Raw genomic sequence first — 23,031 nt, 5'->3', positions numbered from 1 at the left:
AAGTCAACATATACATTTCCACTCTAACTTAGAAAACAATGACATCCCCATCAGCCTCAGACGATGCTGTTGCTCCTACTAATTAGCAAGTGTTAGCAGGCTAACATGCTAAACTAAGACGGTGAACAGCCGAACTTTCTGCCAAACATCAACATCTTAGCGTTTTCATTCTGAGCATGTTGGCATGCTGAAAAAAGGTGCAAAAAAAGAACCTAAAAAGTCCCTCCCACTGTAAAATGTGCCCTCATGGATTGGTTCTACATGGTTTCACGGATGCTTTTCACTGTGGACGGATTATACTTCCATAGGAAAATCATTTCCCAGGACCTGATTGAACAATTTGCTCAGAGATATGACTCTTTTATGGCTGCTGATCATATTAAGTGGGAGGTTCTTTTGCAGTTAACAGTTCCACAGGAATGTTCCTCCAGGAGGAAATTAAAAAAAGGAGGAAAAAAGGTAATCTAAATGCTAATTTCTGGTAATTTTTTGATAGAGGTATCTTTCTTTGACTTTTTAGTGACTGGGAGAGAGAGACAAGCATATTCTCTGGTCAGTGGCTCATTTATAAAGTTAACCTCAGACTTTTGAGTACAAAATGCTTTTGATTGAGAATGAAAAGCAAGAATAACATCATCTCAAACTAATCGTTGTTCTGTCTGTATATTCTGGTTGCTTTTAATTGGAATATCAACCAGGCCTGATGACATCCTGTTCACATATACATCCTAAAACCAGGATTAGCTTTGGTCTACTTTGGATACTTGTAGGTGAATGAAAACCAGGTTATCTTGATGAACAGAAACATTGCTAGAAGGTAAATTCAAGTAACTTGTGATTGGCAATTTACCGGACACAACCTGAATCGTCCTACTGCAACAATTTATTCTGCATTACAAGCAGACTGGAACAGCCATCAATAATAATTACCTGGAGCAATTTTGCACAGAATCAATTTCAGATAAGAGCAGTGTAAAATTAACAGGGTTCCTACATGTTCTGGAAATCCTGAAAAACGGCTGAATGTGGTGCTTTCAAGGTTTAAAAAAAAGCTTGTTTTTGTGTGCTTGAAACTGCCTAAAATATGGGTTATATAGGATACGTAGTCAACTTACAAACTTTTTATGTTTAACTTTTAATTGGCCACTCTTGTAGAATGATGTCAGAAACATAATTTTGGTTGTTTTTAGCAGTGATTTCAGCAAATGGGGTCTGAGGCACCCAGGCCTCCATTGTAGTCTGCCAGTCGGACCCTGGACCATTTTTAAATTCCTTCATTTAAATGATCATGATATAAGATGAATAAATCTTTTCATAGTTTTTACAGACGCTGTCATAGTTCATGGAATAATGTCTAACAAATCTATAACTCTTATATAGAAATAGAATTCTAATTCTAATTCCAATTCCATAATCTTACATTTCTCTTGTGTTGGTCTTATACATAACTATAAGTGTAAAAACTGAGGCACACATAACCTGATGTATATTCCATCCTGTAAGGGGTTTTGGCTGAAAAAAGATTGAGATCCTCTGGTTTGTAGCACAGTAACATTTAATTTAATGTGATGCAGAAGTTAAGTAATCAGTGAATTTTATGTTTACCATATTAATATGTAAGCTACCATAGGTGTAAGTTGCTGGAAAAAATCTTTAAAATGCCTAAAAAGTGTCTGAATTTGACTTTAGAAAAGGTGTAATAACCCTGATTAAACCACAGCATCTTATAGAGTGATACAATAAAGCTTGTATACACAGTACAATATGTGGCCGGCTGACTGTGACCATGTCGACATCTGCTGGTGTAATACTGTAGTTGGCACTACAGCAAAGAGCTCTGCCAAAATTCCCATCAGATCTGGCCCCCTGCTGGTGCAAACACCACTCACTGTCATGCACTGGAGGGTGCATTTGACACGTACTGAATGAGCTTATAGCACTGCATGAATGCACTGCTGGACACACGCTCATATGTGCAAGTGCATGAAATTAAAATGTAAAACGAAACTGCACACAGATGGCATTTACTAGTAGTGCTTCTGACTGCAACATCTGGATTTGCCAGTTGGCTGGAGCCCGTGAGGGAACCTCTGCAGCGCCCTCTGGAGGAGAGAAGGATTCACACTGGTTCAACACCAGAGGTTATGTCTCTGGCTACAGCACTGCACATTCCTTTACTACTTAATCATTCTTAGAGCTCCTCTAGAGGGTCCAATGTTTAATCACTGCAACACACCAATACTTCATGATATCTCAAACACTAGAGCTTAATCAATTAGTCAAGCGACAGGAAATGTATCAGCTAGCAGTTTGATAATCCAATCATTGTTAAGTAGTTGTTTTTTAGTGAAAAGGCCAAATGTGCTGCTTGAGTGCTTCTTAAAAGTAAGAATTTGATGCTTTTCTTTGTCACATATTATAATAAACTGAATAGCTTTGGACTTTTGGACAGTTAGTTTGAATAAAATACCATTTTAAGATGTCATCATCAGCACATTAATGAAAATAGCCATTAAGTTGCAGCAATGGTAAAAACCTGCTTCTCTTCTTCTTGACATATAAAGAAGAATAACTAACTAATGAAGATCATAGTACAGAGTGTGAAAGATAATATCACCACACCCACAATGATTCTGTGGTTCCTGTTTAGGTTAACAGCACTGAACGGTGTTGCTGCTGAAGATAAGAACAAAAATGACAACCAAGCAAAAAAGGCAGCAGCATGTTACAGAGTGATTTTCACTATTGCTTTTTAATATTTATGACAATAGTGCAAAACAAGTTGTTTTTGTCCTTGTTTGTACAAACTGTTCCCTGAAGATACTTTCTAATTAAATTAAAATGTATTTGAAATTGCCATTATAAGTTAACATTAGCATTCATATTAATTTATTCTGTACAATCACTTATTGAGCAATACAAAAGTGGATGGTTGGAAACAGGAAAGGCTGAGGAACATGAGCACAGTTGTGTGCCAGTGAGCTATACAAATACAAAAAAAATGGCACGGAAAATAGCAAACTTGGTTCCTTCAAAAACAAAGATTCATACAAACAAAAGGTAGAAACGAGTTAAAAAACAGGGTTTGTCAGTCGAGAATTTACAACCATGTCTTCCGATTGCTCTTCATTTGCCCAGAGATTTGTCCAAGTTGGTCTTGATCGCATCCAGGAAGTCCAATGTGTTGACATAATGTTCATTTAGCTTGCAGCTGCAAGATCACAGTGCAGGGGGTAATAAATTATTAAATCTGCCGTCACGTTAAAACATCAGAAGACATACTACACAGGTTGCATGACTGAGTAATCTAACAATGTAAACTTACTTGGCCAGGCCGTGGATGCAGCCTGCAAGGTCCTTGGTCATCACTCCATTTTCCACAGTTGCCACACACACTTGTTCTAACGTCTGGGAGAACCTGGAGAGCAACAATGCACAATGACAAATTATTAAACGATTAAAACATATGGCATGTCTCATGTGTATGTGACACTAAACAATCACATAACAGTACTTTATCAAATCAGGATTTCCGTCCAGTTTGCCTCTGTGCTCCAATCCTCGGGTCCAAGCAAAGATGCTAGCGATGGGGTTGGTACTGGTTGGTCTCCCCTACACAACAAAGACACAGTTAAGATTAGAGACTTCAACATGCCTTGTGGTCACTTTTCATTCAGATCCGTACTGTGGATGGAGACATGAGTTTCTCTGCTGCTTCCACCAGGGACTTATGAAATGGATTTTCTGAGTAAAAAGGTGTAAAATGGTGAGTCTAGTTTGTTTTATTCTGAAGGACTTGCAGCATAACCTTTTATGGGTTACCAGTGTTAATGAAATGTTCATGATCACTGGAAAAAAAACACTATAGCAATACAGAGGGAAAAAAATCAAAAATGACATAGGGCACTATCTGACAGCCTGTCATTGCTAGTTTCAGACCAAGTGCCCATGTTGTGTAGGTAGCAAATCTACTTGCTCCCATAGGTGTGTTGGTCTTAAAGAGAGGTGTGGTCATCGATATCATGAGGCAGCAGAAAGCAATTACATCCTTGATAAACAAAAACCTGGTCTAAAGTCAATGGTACAGTATTGCCCTCCCATTTAAAAGGATGCACAAGAGTTGTAAACTCTCTTGAAATTCAACAAAGCTTATATTGACCAAAATTTATCACAAATGTATTCACAAACAGTCAAAAAAACCTTACATTTCAACATAATCAGCCTCCTTTTTACACAGAGTTCAAACTAAGTGAAATCACAATTACTCTGTCAACACTTGCAGTTAAATACAGATAAAGCAATAGAATAAATAAATATTAATATTCGCTTAGCGATCTCTGTTTGTTTACAACAAGCACCGGACACTATGTGCACAGTTAGCGAAGCCGGTTAATTCACAATCACTATGTTTATGGTCAGCGGAGACTCTGTGCTTAATTAGCCATGCTGCTTTCAGCTGCTGACGTTGTGCACAGTTAGTGACAGTGAAAACGATACGTCACCTCCAGAGTCTCTAAACCCCTCTGGGAGCTAACTTGTTATTTAATGACAATTCGAAAATCGATGCCCATCCCTAGTTGTATGTATGTTGTACTATAACAAAACCAAAAACTCAGGACACTTTATTTATGGTTGCAGTTCTTTTGTTAGTTTGTCCTGTAAATTGTCGCTATTTATTTTAAGTTAAATATTTTATTAACTACCTCAGGCATTGTGATTTCCTTTATTTGTTAAAGAAAAATACTGCTGTGTTATTGTTTTTCAATAAAATAAAATTCAAACATTGAAGGTTCAGCTGTGAGTTATAAAAAAAATCTGTATCGGCCAAAATCGGAATCGGCAGGTCAGGCTTTTTAAAAATCGGTGATCGGCCAGAAAATTGCAATCGGTGCACCCCTACTTGTGAAGTAAGAACAGTCCCAGCAGTGTGAGCAGGTGGCTCTTACCCTCTGGTGTTCACGGTAGTGCCTGGTGACGGTGCCATGGGCGGCCTCTGCCTCAATAGTCTTTCCATCAGGGCACACTAGCACTGATGTCATGAGACCAAGAGAACCAAAACCTGGACACAACAAACAGCATCACAAGGTCATCTGAATACACAAACATAAGTCCACACACAAGACATGCAGTGTAACTCAGACGTAAATATTGTGTCATTGTGGACGTGTGGCCTTCGCTGCGTAGGCAGAGTTACAACACAGCTGCATCGTCATCATCAGATTGAAGTGCACTAACCCTGAGCCAGAATGTCTGACTGCACGTCTCCATCGTAGTTCTTACAGGCCCAAACAAATCCTCCAGAGGACTTCAGGACCTGGGCCACCATGTCATCAATGAGACGGTGTTCATACCAAATCTTCAGCTTGTCAAACTCTGGCTTGTACTTCCTTTAAACAGACAGTGACAGCTACATTCAAAGAACCAATCATAGTACATTGTTCACCACACTGGTTTCACCCATGAAATTCTGTTACAGTTCTTTCTTTCCAGTGCAGCTAGCCTGAATCCTTGTGTGTTCAATATCTTACTGCTCATAGATCTCCTCGAAAATGTCTTTGAAGCGCCCGTCGTAGGCCTTGAGGATGGTGTTCTTGGTGCTCATGTACAGAGGCCACCTTTTCTGGATGGCGTACTGGAAGCAGCTGTGAGCAAATCCACTGATGGACTGTGAAAGGAAATATGATAATAAGGGCCAGATTTGAAACAAAACTTATTACAGAACTGTACAATAAGAAAAACTTTACCTAAATAAGTGAATCCAGTGGAGAAACACTAGGTATCATGTTCAAATTTTAGACCTACCATAAATAAAATTAAGACTTTTAAAGACATTTCATGACTTTAAATACTGAGAAATGTAATTTAAGACTCTTAATATTATTTAAGAAAACAGGGACAGGAACAGGATTAACTTTCCACAAATATTGCATTCATAAAAACAGAAAAATCTTATTTCATGTAAATGAATATATTAATTATTTCTTACCTCATCTGTGTTGTACATTCCCATCCCACAGCCCCCTGCAGGGAAGTCATACACCTCCCACTCCTTCTGCTTGCTTCCATCAGCTGGGGCAAACACCATCTTGAACTTGCCAGGCTGGTCAACAACAAAGTCTGTGGCCCTGTACTGTGGGATTAAACATGAGCCTGGCTGTGAATTGGGGTTAAAGTCACAAAAAGTTTCCTCCCAATACAATATCATATTGATTCTTTGGACATAAATACACCATTTGCGGATATCACAAAGTCTGCAACGATACCAGTTTGTTTCCAAAACCATTTAATACAATCAGTTGTCTCGGAGGTGGGGTGCCTTGATGATCCTAGTTGGGAGCTAACTTGTAAAAAGTAACTTAAACATGATTTGGCGGTTTAATTACTGAGCTCTTTCAGATATTTAAATGAAAAATTATCTATTCCTTTTATTAAAAGAATAAATGAAAAGGGGAACATTTCAAAATAAATAATAAGAATCTTAAAGATGATGATATGTCTTGATATTTTTCCCTTTGCATCATTAGCCCCTTTCATAGTGCCGTTTCATGCTGGGACATTTACGCCTCTGTAACGTTTCGCCTGCACTATGAACACGCCCGAAGTGGGATGCCGGGATCAAGTGATTCCACCAATTTTCCGCCTCTAGAGGTAGTCACAGAGGTGGAAAATTGGAGGGACTGTTGGAAGCAGGACCACTATGAATGGGCCATCCCGGCAAGGAGGAATGTTTGACGTCGTGCCTGACGTCTAACACACCTCCCACTGGTCAGACAGTCATCAAATCACTGTTCACTACGGCCGCCATTGCTAACTGGGCACAGAGTGTCCAATTCTTGTTGTAAACAAACGGATATCACTAAGTAAACACATCCTGCTGCAGCACATACACACTGTACTGCTACAGAGCTAACTGTGTAGCCTATTAGCACTGTGCTACTGCACAGCACTGCTGCTGCTCTGACGCATCACTATGGTCTCCTCCACCTCGTTCCGTGAGGCTGGACTGCATGTTGAAAGGGCACGAATATCACGCCTTCGCGGGATCACTATGAATGCTCTAAGGTGAAAAGCCGGCACAGATCTTTCCGTCAATATATCTGGACATTTGCGGGACGGCACTATAAAAGGGGCTTATGATATTGGATTGTTGATCTTTGAATCAATCCATTCATCAAGATTGATTGAAAACATCTTTGAGAAGGGCAAACCACACATTCATATTTCTTACCTGATCCCCAAAAGCATGTCTGCCGATTGTTATGGGTAGTGTCCAACCGGGAACAAGACGAGGAATGTTTTTGCACAGGATTGGCTCACGGAAAACAGTCCCTCCCAAAATATTCCTGATGGTTCCATTAGGACTCTTCCACATCTTCTTTAGCTTGAATTCTGGAAGAAGAAAAGAAGATATATTTGTAAACTTTGACCATTTAAAGACCCAAAGCAAGTCTCCAGAATTAACTAATTTACAAAAAACACAAAATTATTAGTTTATTAGTTTATTATTAAGAATATAAAAATAACTGATGAATAACTGAATTATAATTAATGCAAATATTGATTGAAAATTAAATGTGCTGTAATGCAAAACATTTGACAATGCTGCACATATGTTAACTTTTTGCTTTTAGTATGTACCGCAGAAGCCCTTACAAAGTGTGAACTGTTGTTTGCAATAAACATACAATGTACCAACATACGATGTACCACTACATCATAATTGAACCTTGAACTTTGACCGTCTAGCTCATATCTGCTGCACAGAAGATTGTGGCTCAAAATAGCTAAAAAACAAAATACTGGCTTGCATATTGCAAAATGTGACCAGATGCAGAAGGACATCCTGGTATTTTGACACAAATAAATTATATGTATTGTGGCATATTACATCTTTTTTACTCTAAATATTATGGTGGTACAAGTATTGGAATGCACTTAATGAGTCAAACTTACCCTCAACGCGTTCCTCATCTGGGGTGATGGTGGCACACTTGACAGCCACGTTGTATTTATTTGTTGCCAGAGCAGAGTCTATGGTGACCTGGTCTGATGTCAGGTCACGGTAGGGCAGACCCAGGTCAAAGTACTTCAGCTCAACATCAACATTGGGCAGGATGAGCTATACAGATCAATATGTGTGATAAGTATGAGGACTCAACAATACACACATAAACATGCAGTGTTTGTGATGATTATAATTCGTTCTGGTTCTGAATACAATCATCCTTAAATTTCCTCATAAAGTAAAGGCGACCTACAGCTTCTTTATACAGTGAAAAAAAGCTCTTTGAGTTGCATTTATATGTATGAAAAGCGCTATATAAATAAAGTTTGATTGATTGATTGATTGAAAGTTAATCACTGGCAGTTAACCGTTACAACTCAGTTTACCTTCTCTTTGATAAACTCCCATATGATGCGAGTCATCTCATCTCCGTCCATCTCCACCACAGGCTGGTCCACCTTGATGCGCCTTGTGGCATCTGAAAAGTGTACAGTAACATCAACTCTTGTGTTGTTTGCACCTGCAGGCGAATGCTGTTAACTGAGTCTGCCACTTTGCTGTTTATCTATATATTTTAGCCAGAGGTTATTTCCCAAACACTCATATTTGCATGTTGTCATTGCTTTACAGTGATTCCACTGCATTGCAGTACACCTCCTGGTCCTTGAGTTCAGTCTGGCTTTGTCCCAGCAGAGTCTTTAAACTCTGTTTAAAACATGTTTAAACATGTTTAAAATGACTACCTTTAATGTATTCAGCTCAGCTGGGACACCTGTCGGTCTGATGTGATGCCACACCTGCATTAGGTTTTACAATCATTTCACTACTTAATTACACAGGTTTCACTCTCACTGAGACAGTGAGGCTCTGCCAGACACTGTGACCTTCGGATTATTGGACTGCTTTGATAGCAGTTACTACCCGCCAACCCCTTTTTGTACCTGACACACATTGTCTCACATGCCAGGACAGGCTGGCACCAGCTCCTATTGCAGACTGACTTCATACGCTTGTGTTTGCACAGTATGTTATTCAATACTTTCACGTCAGAGGTTTATAAAAAAAAAATGCTTCTCCATCCTTTACATTTTATTCAGTATTCAGTGAAATAAACCTTTATAATAAAAACGTTTTTAAAAACACCTTAAAGTTTTCCATGATGTAATAACTTTCTGTTCTGCCTCTAGTTTTGACATATTAGTGCTAAATGAAGACGGTTTTTATACATTATGTAAGTATGTATGATTCATTGATGGCTGATAACTATTGAGCAACACCAACTTCATACCGGTTTACACTAACACCTACTGTTAAAACACTCCATACTGTATGTTAAACAGCCTCTTCACGACATTATTACTGTAAACCTAGTGCAGTCAAACATTTTGAGTCATATTGTTGTAGTTTTAGTCGACTTACAGTTCCTCTGTTGCAGTCTGTGATGGCAGACGGCGGCTGGTGAGAGCGCTGCGGGGTTCTGCGACAGAGCAGCGGCTGCACTTCTCGACACGGTGGTCAGAGCTTTAAGGTAACCCGCCATATTTACTTGAAACTGATTTTAGCACACGGACACCGACACCGTATCGTCTTTGCTTATGAATGAACGACACGCAGGTAGAGCCCGGTAAACCCGTGACGTAGGCGGTAGTGAACACCAACACGTCAGCTTGGATAAAACACTAAATCTGATTTGCCCGAGGAATCGACTATGGGCCAATCAGAATAAGCCTACACACTGTTGATTCAAGTTCACTTCAACTTTTTCCTCTTCCCCTTTTTCATTCCCTCACACAGCAGCCTGTCCAGGTGGCATAAAAGGAGTCTAAACTTTGGTTAACCCATAAGAACCCAGGCCCATTTATCCTTGAAGGAAAATGATGGGTGATATACTACAGACCAAGTGGACACATAGAACACATTTCTGATGTTTAATAAAAAAAATAAAAAAAAAACTCCCCCTAAATGTCAAAGATCTATGATGTGACATATAGGCTACCTTACATTGGGTTTATGGAATATATGTTTATGATATTTCTTGTTTTATAATAAATAAACTATAAATAAATAAACCTTTTCGGCTTACAGAAACACACATTTGCCTTTTTCTTTGCATCTCCACAACATACATCAAAATAGTGACTGGGTAGGATAGGATTATTTTTTGTTTAGATTTGGTCAAATGTACTTTAAATTGAACATTATTGTGACAAATACGTCACATCAGGTGTTCGATTTTTAGGTTAAAAGCCTGATGTGACGTATTTGTCACAATAATAAAAATGGTAATAGGCCACTCAATTATTTCACTTTTTAAATTTTTTTGAATTAATATATGCTCTGCTGTTCAATTTAAAGTACATTTGACCAAATCTAAACAAAAAATAATCCTATCCTACCCAGTGACGTATAGGTCACAGCGATATTTTTGTTACTTTATATTTAGTTTTATATTAATTTGTTCAGGAAATATGGTCAAAACAGATTAAATGCAATACAGGACATTAACGGATTAGAATTGTTAAATGGGTTTAAACTTAGCCTAGTAACAAAAAAGAAGCTTTTTGAAATTAGCTACTTTTTCACATTTCTGCTTCCAGTCACACCCATATTTTGGAGAAGTCACTTCTTGTCACAGTCACACAGTCTTGCTGAGGGACTTAATGAGTTAAAGTGAAGCAGAAAGCTGAATATGGGAGATTCTAGGACATTTAAAGTGTTTGGGTTTGTAGTTGTATTGGTTAAAAGTAGCCCATTAAAAGTAAAAGTCATGGTGTCAGTCCAAAATGTAACTTAAGTAAAATTACAAAAGTATTAGCATCAAAATACACTTAAAGTACACTACCAAAAGTAAAACCACTTGTTTTATGTCCCAGAATGTTAACTGTACATTTCAGCTGGTTATGGCGGAGCTAATTTTAATGACTTTATTCATGCTGGGTAGCTGTTAAATTCCCTCTCTGGGCATGAATCATGTCTTATCTTAATCTTTAATATTGCATCCCAATTTGTTGAATGAATTTTGTATCATCAATATGCAAAGTCATTTGTAATTTAAATTATCAATTTAATGTAGAAAGGAGTAGCCTATATTTCCATTAAGATGTGAAATGGCAGATATAGAAAGTCTCTTGTACTTGTACTTTTAAGTTCTTGAGTAAATGTACTTGGCTTTGTTCCCGCCACACTATTGTGAGGAATGGCAATGTAATGAAAATGTCATATCCAGGGATATAAATCTTCCTTGCATGTTAAAAACTCCCATATCCTATTGGCAAACCTGATGTAAACCACCAGGGTTCCAACACTGTCATTTGTCATTGTTATTATAGTTATTATACAGTATTAGTGTGGAATACTTTCTGCTTTCCTCTCACATCTGCTTCCCACAATAACAAAATGCAATGTGTTGTCCAATCTGTATCATTTTTGTCCTTGACAATTAATGGTAAAAGATGCTACAAAGAGGGAAGGGATCGTACAGAAACAGAATAAATCTTCTCCTGTAATGCTTTTTTTTCCATGGCTGCACAATTATCTAGGTTTCTTATATCAATAATAAAACATGTTTTGTTTTTTACAAATCAAAATGTGGCAGTGTTAAGAAATTGGATTTGCATCTTCACATAAAATGACTTTCTACCCAGTTTTATTGAAATCTGTTGTCAGGTTCCACACATAATAGAGGCAGGTAAACAAACAGGACTCCGTGCTTTCTTGGTGAAAAGAAAAGCCATCATTTGTCACTTGAAGATGTCCATTAAACATATCTCTTTATGAAATAACATGGACTTGTAATCACACCCAAATGTCAAAAATAAGAATGAAAAATGAAACCCATCAATCAGTAACACCAGGAAGGACTGTTTTGTAATAGACAAAATAAAACATTAAACTTTCAACTTGATAGGAAACTTTAAAAATAAAGATTTCTTAAGGCACTGCGCATGAGACATACAAGGACACGAGGAACATAAGGGAGCTCTTACACCTCATAACATTTTTTTGCACATAAATTAAGGTAATAAACATAACACACATTTAAAACAAGAACAACTAAAATCCAGAAACAATGATGTGCCACAAATTCCTACATAATAAATGGGTAACTAGATGAAAATCCATGTGGGTTTTACTGTAAAGTAATCTGTGTCATTAACATATAGATCAAACTCAATCCGTTTATGTTGCACATTAAACATGTAATAAATAACCTGTTGCTTGTTTTTTTTCTTTTCAGTACAGGTTAATATGAACAAAACACAGACATGAAAGGCATTCACAAGTCTGACAGACACTTGGTAGGCTGTAAAAAATAAAAACTATCCCTTTAACAAAAAGGTTTTGCTGAAAACTCTACAAGATGTGTGCTAATCTCATGAAGCACTTATGTGTTCACATTGACGAGGCTCCACCTGTCTTTCTGAGGACACGTCATGGCTTTTAGGTGGTTGCTGCCACAGAGCCCTTCTTCTCACTGAAGAAGCTTTTGAGCAGCATGACCTGACCGATGCCGATGACAAACAGCAGGACGGTTTCTCCAATGGACCAGTAAGTCACCCGGTCCAGGAGATGCTCAGCTTTGGTGCGGTCGTGGGCCTCCCTCAGCCTGTACCATGTCTGCGAATCAGCCACAGACTTCAGAATCTCATGAATAGAGACGCAAGATGACTCCAGCTGAAAGTAGAAAGAACAGAATAAATTAACGGAGAGCTCAGGAACGGCCCAGGGCAAAACGTACAGTGGAAGGTTGGTCACACATATGCAAACATTGAATTATACTATTCAAACTGCTCCTGAACACAGACACACAACTTCCTCGAGTTTCAAGTCTCAGGACTTAACATGGCCAAAATGGAATAGCATGCACACTATTCTGTAATCTGATAAACTGCAATGATGTCAAACATGAAAACTGCAGTAGCTATAATCATGGGTGACATTTCTAAAACAGACTGACCCTCTAAAACACATGTATTAACACATCTGGGTGTTTCAGGCAATGTGGGCAAAGAGAATACATTAAACACTAACAAATAAGCTCTAGACATGGCTAATACAGTATTTCCAGTACACAATGAGAATTGTTATGTTGTACTCTTTATAAATGTACCCTTCTCACTTTGTATTGCAACTGCTGCAACAAAATTAGCCTCAGGGAAAATACAGTTTTATATTATGTTAAAGTAAGACCAGCTCTGGTGCCAACGAAGTAATTAAGTGTCTCTTTAATCTGACTAATTTTAGCTTGTGAACTTGATTGTAGTTTTCTTTTTCTCTCCTTGTACGTTTTGTGTTTGCCAACCCAACAGGATGTATTTTCAAGTGTTTAAAAAGGTAGAAAAGGAGACAAAACAAAATGCTCAGCAAGACAACAGGATAAAAACAAATACCTAGCCATAACTTAAAGGCAAAATGTAGTTTATTTTGTAGTCTTCTGAACACTTAAGCAGTGTGTGGGATTTAGGGACATCTAGTGGTGAGGTTGCAGACTGCAACAAACTGAATACACCTTTGGTAACCCCTCTTTACTTCAGGTGAAGTAAAAACACAAAGGGCCCTCTCTTGAGCAGGTGTCTGGTTTGTCTGTTATAGGCTACTGTGGAAAAATGGCAGTGCAACAGGTTGGATTTGTGGACCCACTCCACATGGAAGAAGGGCTCATTCTAAGTCAACAAAAACACAACATTTTTAAATTTTAGGTGATTATGAGATTACAATTTTTTTTTAAACACAAGTGAACACACCATGCAAGGAACAGTGGGCTGCATATTGCTGTGCCCGGTAAAACACCATTTAAAACACATTCATGAATATTATATTGCATTTTTGCAGATAGATCCACCTAAATCCTTCACACTGCCCTTTTAAGAGTTCTCTGGCTCGCTCAGTCCAGCTCTTTAAAGTGTTGCAACTGCATGAGATAGCTTTTGTAGCATTTTGCTCCTCAAGCTTTCCTCAGACTTACCTGAGTCAGTGCAGTCACTCCAGTCATGCTCTGGATGAGAGGTTCCTCATCTCCATGGCGGAACTCCAGGTACACCGTTTTATGTGTAAAAGTGGAGAACTCATTGCTGAAGCAGACCTTGTAGACTCCCTTCATACCCGTAGTGTGAGAGAAGCTGTCATACTGCTTCTTCTTCTCATTGTACAAGACATTTTGTTGAGGATCAGTGACAAAGCAGTCCACATCATAGTTGCCTCCTGAAATTACCTAAAAGAAGAGAAAAAAAACACATAAAATACATGTATGCATGACAGAAAATATGACATAAATAGTTATTACATTGTCACGTAATGTTGTAACATATGGATTGTGCAATGCTGAACTGGCTCACACTGGTCATACAAACCATTTAGGAGGGTAACTTTTGGCAAGACAAACTTTTGACCAAACAATACATCTTAAATTAGGTGTATAAAACTACAGGTAAATAAATTCATGAGAGTTTCATCTGCAGTTTCGTTCACTTGCTAAACATAACGTTGGTAGCATCTTGTAAACACACATTAGTGGAAGTGATGAAGCGTTCAGAGTGACTTACTTGGAAGTCTATGTCAAACTTCACGTCCTTCTCTAGTTCCTCGTAGAAACATTGCTTGTCGTTGTCAGGCAGCTCGAATGTGAGCTCAGTCCCAAACACCACAAACACATTGAGCAGCAGACAGCTCAGTCCCAGGCTCAGCAGCATGGTGACAGCAAGAAGTACCCGCAGAAAGCTGCACAGACTGTGGAGTGGGGATGGGGACACTTTTGTAGCTCTGACGTGGCACGAGCACGGAGCACTTCCGGGGCAGGTTTGTTTATTTTTTGGTAATAAATTAGGCCAATGTTATCAAACGTTAAATATCGTCAAACAAGTTAGACGGTGATCTCTAAATGTCAGACAAGCTATTTTTAAACAAGTTACAGCCACGAGGCGACAAATTACTGTGGTACAGCTGCTCTGCGATCTAGACCAATGACAGCACCGCAGCAGGAAGTGCAGCTTTCAAAATAAATGCCCTATATTGTAAAGAAAGCTAGCTTATGCATTTTTGTTTTTTCAAAAAAAAAAAAAGCAAATATCAAACTAAAGACACATGATTCAGGAAATATAACCATAATGGGGTACATATAATTTTATAATTTCAAAAGTTTATTTATGAGCAGTGGTAGAATGTAACTAAACTTAAGTTCAAATTTGAGGTACTTACTGTACTTTACTTGAGAATTTTCATTTTATGCTATTTTATACTTCCACTCCATTTCACAGGAAATATTAAACTTTTTATCTACTACATTTATTGTCAACTGTAGTTACTGGTAACTTTGACCATTCTAATTATCAACACAAAATAAAACCCAAGTAATAAACTAAGATGTAGAATTACAGATGCAGCTATGCGATGGTATATAAAAATGATTAAAATGAGTAAGTGAATTCTGAAATGGGAAACTACATAATACATCCTCTTAATTTTGGTATTTTAAGTGTATTTTGATAGTACTTATTTACTTTTACTCAAGTAAAATTTTGAATGCATCAAACACAAAAACAAAAGTTAGCCTCATGCAGTATTGATGCAGTAAAGGATTGTTCAATAATAGTAGTGAAGTCAAAAAGTACATTTGTACCAGTAGTGGAGTAGAAGTATAAAGCAGCAAAGCAGTTTAAATACTGAAGTACAACAAAGTATTTATACATGTATGTAATAATACCTTATACATTATATGTATAAGGTATTTGGTTACAGTAGATTACTTGAGTAAATTTTTGTTTAGGTCAATTCATTTTTTCAGTCTTGACATATTTTTTTAACATGTTTTTATTTGAAGAAATGAATATTGATCACAGATATTCAACATACATCTTTTTTAGCCCCCACATCCCCATCGTGCTGTCAATACGAAAAATAATGAAAATAATGAAAATAAACTTGTGACAACAGCTGCAAGGACAAGATTTAAACACTGGAAAACCCCTAAATGCCCAGAGCTGAAAGAGTGGCCAAACACCATGATTAAAACCGCCTCATATGAATGCTCAACAGAATGAACAACAAAAACAAAAATAAGGCACCAATCTGGGACATTCTCTGGACTCATATTACACTGCCTGAGGAGCCTGTGGCATGAACACTAAACATCCTCCTTCAAATGTTTCCAATAATATAATATAATATCTGTTGTATGGACATTCTTCCTAGCTATGTCGTTATTGATACGTCCCTTCATATTAATGTTTCTGTTTACACTTGTATTACTATGCTACTGATGCAACAGGTAATGTGTACAAAAATGTCTCACAATGTCAAATGTTGTACTGTCATAGATCAAGGATAAAAGAAATAAAACTTGAATTACAAAAAAAAGAAAATAAACGTGTGAGTGAGAAGCACACCTCAAATGTTATATGAAAAAAAAGTTACAGGCATGAAAATATATAGAAGTTTAAAATAATACTGTGAGTCTTGCCATATTAAGAATTATCTGAATCATTCCTTGATTTAATAAAACCTCAGTGTAGGAGTAAACACTACTGGCGTGGCATTTAGGGATTGTCAACACTGGACTGCTGTGAGATGAATGAATAGTGAGTCAGCGAGCTGCATTGTACAACAGGGTGTGTTCTGTCAGTTGTGTGTGTGTGTGTGTGTGTGTGTGTGTGTGTGTGTGTGTGTGTGTGTGTGTGTGGCTGCTCTACTCTCTTTGGGCCTGTAAGAGACCCTGTGTGAGATTGTCTGACATCAACAGCAAATGTAATTGTAATTGCTGACAGAAACAAAACAGCAGCAACTTTTCCATACAACATTTGCTTTGACAACAGAGTAAACATTAGAAAACAAAGACTTTTATTCTGAAAATCCCAGTCGGGGAATGTCACGCCCCAAGTTCCGCACAGGGAATGTCTTTACCATAGACTGTATAAAATAGGTCTTTACTAAATCGAGAAAGGAGAAACTTATTTTTGCGGTCTAACAGCATATGAAACTCTATCCAATGAACTGCGGAGTCGCATCCTTAACGGACAGTTTTTAACGGACTTCAATTTTGTGATAATATTTCTACTGGAGCTAGAGTTGTTTAACTTGGTTAATTATTAACAAGCAAAAATATGCAAAACTACGCGGAGGCAATTAAGGATTTTGTGGAGAAACATGCGACCGGGCTCACGGTTGCTGTTGTTGCAGGTAAATAAATATATTTATCATTAGGAGATCTGCTAAATGAAAAATAAGAACATTGTTTATGCTGTGTTTTGTACCTTTTTACGTATTCTTGAATATCGGTGCAAAGGAAGTAAACCCTTACTACTAAGACTGTAGGTAGTTCTATCTGTAACTCATCATTCAGGCAGAAATTAGTGTCACATATTATCACAGTTTTGCGACACGACTGAGGCCTTCATTTTGGCTGCTGCTAAGTTTGTGAATATCTAGAAATGTCAGTAGAATAGCTACTTGAATCGATGTTGTCAAGTATTTTCATATATATAAAGATACTTTTAGTACTGTCATAAATGTAAAAATAAGCCGTATTTCCCAGGAACGTGCACATACATAAATAAATAAAAGATACCCATACCAAGGCATATTAAACAAAATGTTATATTGATCTAAAGACTTTGTTAAAAGTGTTAACATTTTGTTTTTGTGTCAGGAGCAGGCGTACTGGCCTTGCGCAGATGGCTGGCTGGGGGAGTGTGTCGGAGCAAGGTCAGGCTGGATGGAAAAACAGTCCTGATCACTGGAGCCAACACTGGCATTGGGAAGGAGACGGCCATGGATATGGCCAAGCGAGGTGAGACCCTCACTTGAAGTTTGAAGGATTTACTTTAACCTTGACTTCTAACACAGTAATACTCCCACCGTCTTGTGAAGGAGCCAGAGTGATCCTAGCCTGCAGAGACATGACCAGGGCCCGCATTGCAGCTGACGAGATCCGGCAGCAGAGTGGGAACGGCAACGTGGTGGTAAAGAAACTGGACCTGTCCTCGCTGCAGTCTGTCAGGGACCTGGCCAAAGATGTTCAGGAGAGTGAGACACGTTTGGACATCCTCATCAACAACGCAGGTGGGTCTTCCATACTCAGTTAGCAGCAGTAAACATATTTTTACTGCAGGAACAATGATGAAATAACCACATACATACATATACACGCCACGGTCGACCATAAAGTTGGAATCATTTTGTTTTCAGGCACAATCCTCTGTTTATTTTCATTTTGATATGTTTGGAAGAGTTTTGAGAAGATATACACTTTATCTGTCAAGAATAAATCACATTGTCATAATCATTTCATGGAAAGTGATGAAAAAATATTTTATTCCAACTTTATGAGCGACCGTGTATAAGTAAAAGCAGATCTTGTGACATAAAGGCATGTTGAGGACTCGTCCATATTGGAGCACTTAAATATCACATCATAGATTCAACAATCAAAATAAAAATGTAGTTGAATGAAAGTGTTTATTTATGTTTCATATTGACAGTTTAAATTTGTAGCGGCTGTATGTATTCGACTGACCCTTGTCCAAAAGGTAAGCTCAACTTGGGGTAACAGCTGGTGGACCAAGAGGTTATTTATTAGATTGAATGCATTTGTTGATTTCTAGGAATCATGATGTGTCCTAAGTGGAAGACTGAGGATGGCTTTGAGATGCAGTTTGGTGTCAACCACCTGGGACATTTTCTCCTCACCAACTGTCTTCTGGACCTGCTGAAGAAGTCAACTCCAAGTCGCGTTGTCATCGTCTCCAGCCTTGCACACGAGAAAGGTAAAGACATTTGGTAATTTCAGTCAATCAAATCTACATCTGATATTTTATTTCACTAAAACTCATATTAAACTCTGTACAGTTATGACATATAAAACTTTTTAGGATTGTTTAGGTATTTAAAATGTAATTTATATTTAAAGACTGCACTGGATTGTTTCTTGCAGGCCGTATGGAGTTTGATGACATAAACTTGGATAAAGACTACCATCGTATGAAGAGCTACCGGCAAAGCAAACTGGCCAATGTGCTCTTCTGCAGAGAACTGGCTTCAAGACTAAAAGGTGATGTTCAATGCACACTGCATCACATTAACACAACGTTCACCTCACATTCATTTCTTACATTTACATGAATTGCTTATTGGTGTTGGGAAGGTTACTTTCTTAAGTACAATAGACAGAAATGCGATAAACATAGATACCACCAGGCAGTCATTGACAGGAAGTACACGATTCAACAATAGAGAGTCAGTAGCCGTGTTTCCATCAACAAATATTAATGTGATTCTCATGAGAAAAGCTTGATGCAAAATGAGCATAAAAGTTTTTATGCTCGCTTGATGTGGTTTTGGTCTTTTTCTAAAAAAAGTTAATGCGCCAAACAAGAGATGGTAACACTTTTTATGAATCGATTTTGATGTGTCAAACATTTAATTAATGACCGATCGGCTGTTTCCGCTCTGACATGAAAGAACAACTATAAGTTTCCCAATTTAATCTTATTCCTGAAGACATATTTTCTATTAGCAACCTATTTATTATTATTTTTATCTCTTGCTCAATCTCTTCTTCTACTATTTACTGATGGATTAGCCTACAGCAATACATTACACTGCCATCTTCTGACCAAAGTACAATTATGCAGTTTATTTTATTCGAGCTAACCAGTTAATGGAAACGCCCATAATTCACATTTTCTTTAATTTCAAAATTTTGCTTCAAAATTCGATTTGACTTTAATGGAAACATGGCTACTAAGAGACAAACATACAGTCAATATGTTAAAGTAGAAGATCACAAATACATAAGGTAATGGTATGCCGACAATAAACACAACAATTATCACAAACAATGAGTGAATGAGTTGTGAAAAGGACCTGTGTCCACAGTGTTCAATGAAAAGCCTTCATTGGAGCATTTTGGCAATAACAGCCGCTTTTGCACACCCCTAAGCTTCCTACTGGTTCTCTGTCCTGTGATGGTTGATTTTTATCCCTGTTATGACGTTTAATGAACTTCCAGTCAAGCCTGTTAACCACATGAACACCCGGGTATTTGTATGAGTGGACCACCTCATCCACTTGTCCTTTAATCAGAATGGGGTTGGCCTCTCTTCTTTTTTCTTTATAAAATCCAAAGTAATTCCTTTGTCTTGTATACATTAAAAGGGCTTTCTCACACCATCTGACACATTTGTCTACTATGATCTCTCTCCTTTTTATTAGATACTGGTGTGACAGTGTACAGTCTTCACCCTGGGGTCATCTGCACTGAGTTAGGCCGCCACATGTTCCCTACTTTGGCTCTGTGGCAGAAGATCTTACTCAGGCCGATCACGCTTTTCATGAAAACTCCCAGGGAAGGAGCTCAGACCACCATCTACTGCGCTGTGGACGAGAGCCAGGCTGACGTCAGTGGCCTCTACTACAGGCAAGTACACGACAGAGAGGCCATGTGTAGATCAGTGTAAATATAAATAGAATTTCAACTTTAGAGGACAAAACCAGAACCAGCTTCGTAGTCATGTAATGCTCTCGTTATGCCAATAGGTGGTGGTAATGAGCTGTGATTGATGTATATTCATAGTGACTGGACATAGTGGGTACGGGTGCCGTCTTAGCTCAAAAAGCAAATTACTGCTGAAAAGTAATGACAGGCTTTTTTCACTCACGGTCCTTTACTTTTATCAGCTTGGTAATAATATAAAACCTAAAAATAAAATGGACTGAAAATCTGTATAATTGCCATTGTGGAAGCATTTCGTGAAACGATGTTAAAAGGAAATGTAATGGTAAATCAACTAGCACTGGCTAGTTAGCCACTGACAATCTGGTAAATGTTTGCACAGAGCTTTTGTGTGCCACTCGCTAATTGGATTATTTGAAATGATTTATTTACATAATGAGCTGCTCCCTCACTCAGTGAGAAAGCGAGAGATGTGACAGCAGAGAAGTTGACGAGTATTGTGCCTCTGTTTCTAGGAAAAAATAAACATTAAATAGCTGCTTTGCCTAGTCATGAGCACACAGGCTGCGGCACGTTGGATTAAGAGTGCTAAGTTTAAAAGTTGCAGATGAAATATGTAGCTTTAATCCAGGTAAACCTTGATGATTGTGTGTTGTTAGCTCCTCTGATTTTGGCTTGCTCAATCACGCAATCTTTCCCATATTGTGTAGAAGAAAACACACATCCGCTCCTTTTCCGTGGAAGTTTAATCACATTTAATATGGTTATTTCAGTGAAAGCAAAGAAAAGCCCATATATTGTTTAAGAAAACTGAGTAACGAGCTGAAGACTGAGCGATAAGGACTGAGCATTGGTCACAGCCAGTCCGTTTGTAATGACAGATAAATAATGCTATATACACAATCGCCCATAAAGTTGGAATAATTTTGTTTTCAGACACAATCCTCTGTTAATTGTGGTTTCATTTTCATTGTGATATGTTTGGAAGATATTGATTTATGAATTTTTGAGAAGATATACACTTTATCTGTCAAGAATAAATCACATTGTCACAATCATTTCACGGAAAGTGCTAAAAAATATTTTATTCCAAAGTTAAGGGTGACCGTGAATGTTCCACTAAAATATTTGTACGCCTGCAAAAAAGACACTGGACTGTGACAAGAAGCCGTAACTGAGTTAATATTTGCAGTTGTCTGGAATCCATCCTGCTTCACATGTTTTTTCTCTGTCCATTGAACGGATAATGATTAAGTAAGGTTTATTTAACAAACTTCTGCTGAACCATCAGCAGTTGTGCTACATCAGATTAGATTATAAATACATGCTTGTCAGGGTCGGCGATATGTTTAACTTTATATGATAGTAAGTCATTTATATATCATGATACAATATTTTTCTATTTTTCTTGTTTACACGTGTTCCCCTTTAATGATAATTAATTAAAAAAAGGAATTGTATAATGGTGTAGAACAATATGATATGAATATATGAAAGCCATTCCGATGCTCAATTATGTCTCATAAATTTGTTACAGATTTGGTGCTTAATTTTACCTTTTGTTCTTACTCAAGGATTGATTAAAATGATTAAAAATAAACACCACATTAAGACATCAAAAATATTAAGGAAAACCATAGAAAAATCCATGCTGTGATTTGGCTTCAAAATATTTTGACATTTTGGAGAATTCTGCAGTAATTGTATTTTTCCGGTGATTGGATGGTGAACACTTCTTTTCTGTAAACTGCTGAGAACCCCCTTATAGTCAATATCATCTATCTACTGTGACAGGATGCCTCATCCCTCTATCTTCAACTTCACTTTCTCTTCCCCATATCTGCCCAAATCACATTACTTTGCAAGGCTGCTGGATTTTTGTGATCACATGAGAATCATGAAACTAAATGTGGGAATGTGGGACACATTTCTACCATAGCATGGTATTTATCATATGATCATATCACCCAATCACCTGAGTAATCTTCTCTTATTTTACAGTGACTGTGCTCCAAAATCACCAGCACCAAACGCCCTGGATGATGAAGCAGCCAAGAAACTGTGGGACATCAGTGCTTCCATGGTTGGCCTGGCCTAAACACGACAACCTCCCCTGCTTTCATCAGCTGCTCCTCCTGCTGGAGCCGGCTGCCTTGATAATCAATCATGAAACAATCACGCCAAATGAGTTAATTATCTATGGTGCATCTGTAAGGGCATTGCATCAAAAATGAACTATTTTGAGATCTTTTAGACCTGAAATAAGTACAAAAGTTTGCACTACTGTAATCTAATTTGATTGATTATTATACTTGTGTGTATTGCTTTATATTATGCAGATTCTGCATTATTATTCATGCTTTATAATATATCCGTAATATGCTGCTATATTTTTATCAGAATGAGGCAATACTAGCTTTTTATTGACCGTTTTGGTTGATTATATTTCGCACTACATTTTTACATTTACTTTGTTTTTTATTTGGAATAAGAACATGTTTATGGACAGACAGGCTCCAATATGATTTGTTCTGAGAATTCCAAGACACTTCAAGACTTCAAACTGTGGCTTTTATTCATG

The 23,031-nt window shown here is 37.7% G+C and overlaps 2 protein-coding genes across 4 annotated transcripts; one reads left to right on the top strand and one right to left on the bottom strand.

Moving 5' to 3' along the window:
- Positions 1-2,725: 2,725 nt before the first annotated feature.
- On the bottom strand, positions 2,726-14,922 carry LOC131984855 (isocitrate dehydrogenase [NADP], mitochondrial-like). Of its 2 annotated transcripts, XM_059349854.1 has the most exons (14): positions 14,548-14,922; positions 13,971-14,216; positions 13,079-13,099; positions 9,425-9,557; positions 8,392-8,483; positions 7,954-8,119; positions 7,229-7,389; positions 5,987-6,130; positions 5,529-5,665; positions 5,236-5,387; positions 4,947-5,059; positions 3,515-3,612; positions 3,326-3,418; positions 2,726-3,211 (listed from the first exon to the last, which is right to left on the bottom strand). In XM_059349854.1, exons 1-14 carry the CDS (start codon positions 14,692-14,694, stop codon positions 3,127-3,129), a joined length of 1,788 nt encoding a protein of 595 aa, XP_059205837.1. In that variant the 5' UTR covers positions 14,695-14,922; the 3' UTR covers positions 2,726-3,126. The 2 variants fall into 2 exon arrangements, with proteins under 2 accessions (XP_059205837.1, XP_059205829.1); XM_059349846.1 differs by lacking the exons at positions 2,726-3,211; positions 3,326-3,418; positions 3,515-3,612; ... (7 more) ...; positions 9,425-9,557; positions 13,079-13,099 and adding an exon at positions 11,635-12,679 and having other exon boundaries at positions 14,548-14,914.
- A 2,002-nt stretch (positions 14,923-16,924) lies between these two features.
- Positions 16,925-23,031, top strand: si:ch211-107o10.3 (uncharacterized protein LOC407663 homolog). 2 transcript variants are annotated; one of them, XM_059349834.1, is made up of 7 exons: positions 16,925-17,176; positions 17,652-17,786; positions 17,867-18,058; positions 18,601-18,762; positions 18,930-19,046; positions 20,210-20,414; positions 22,452-23,031. In XM_059349834.1, the coding sequence occupies exons 1-7, from the start codon at positions 17,101-17,103 to the stop codon at positions 22,546-22,548; spliced, it is 984 nt and encodes a 327-aa protein (XP_059205817.1). In that variant the 5' UTR covers positions 16,925-17,100; the 3' UTR covers positions 22,549-23,031. The 2 variants fall into 2 exon arrangements, with proteins under 2 accessions (XP_059205817.1, XP_059205809.1); XM_059349826.1 differs by having other exon boundaries at positions 16,926-17,176; positions 17,646-17,786.

This window comes from Centropristis striata, chromosome 2 (assembly GCF_030273125.1).
Source record: "Centropristis striata isolate RG_2023a ecotype Rhode Island chromosome 2, C.striata_1.0, whole genome shotgun sequence".
Classification (NCBI taxonomy): Eukaryota; Metazoa; Chordata; class Actinopteri; order Perciformes; family Serranidae; genus Centropristis; species Centropristis striata.
Note: the sequence above shows the minus strand (reverse complement) of the source record. Positions and strands in the feature narration are given on the sequence as shown.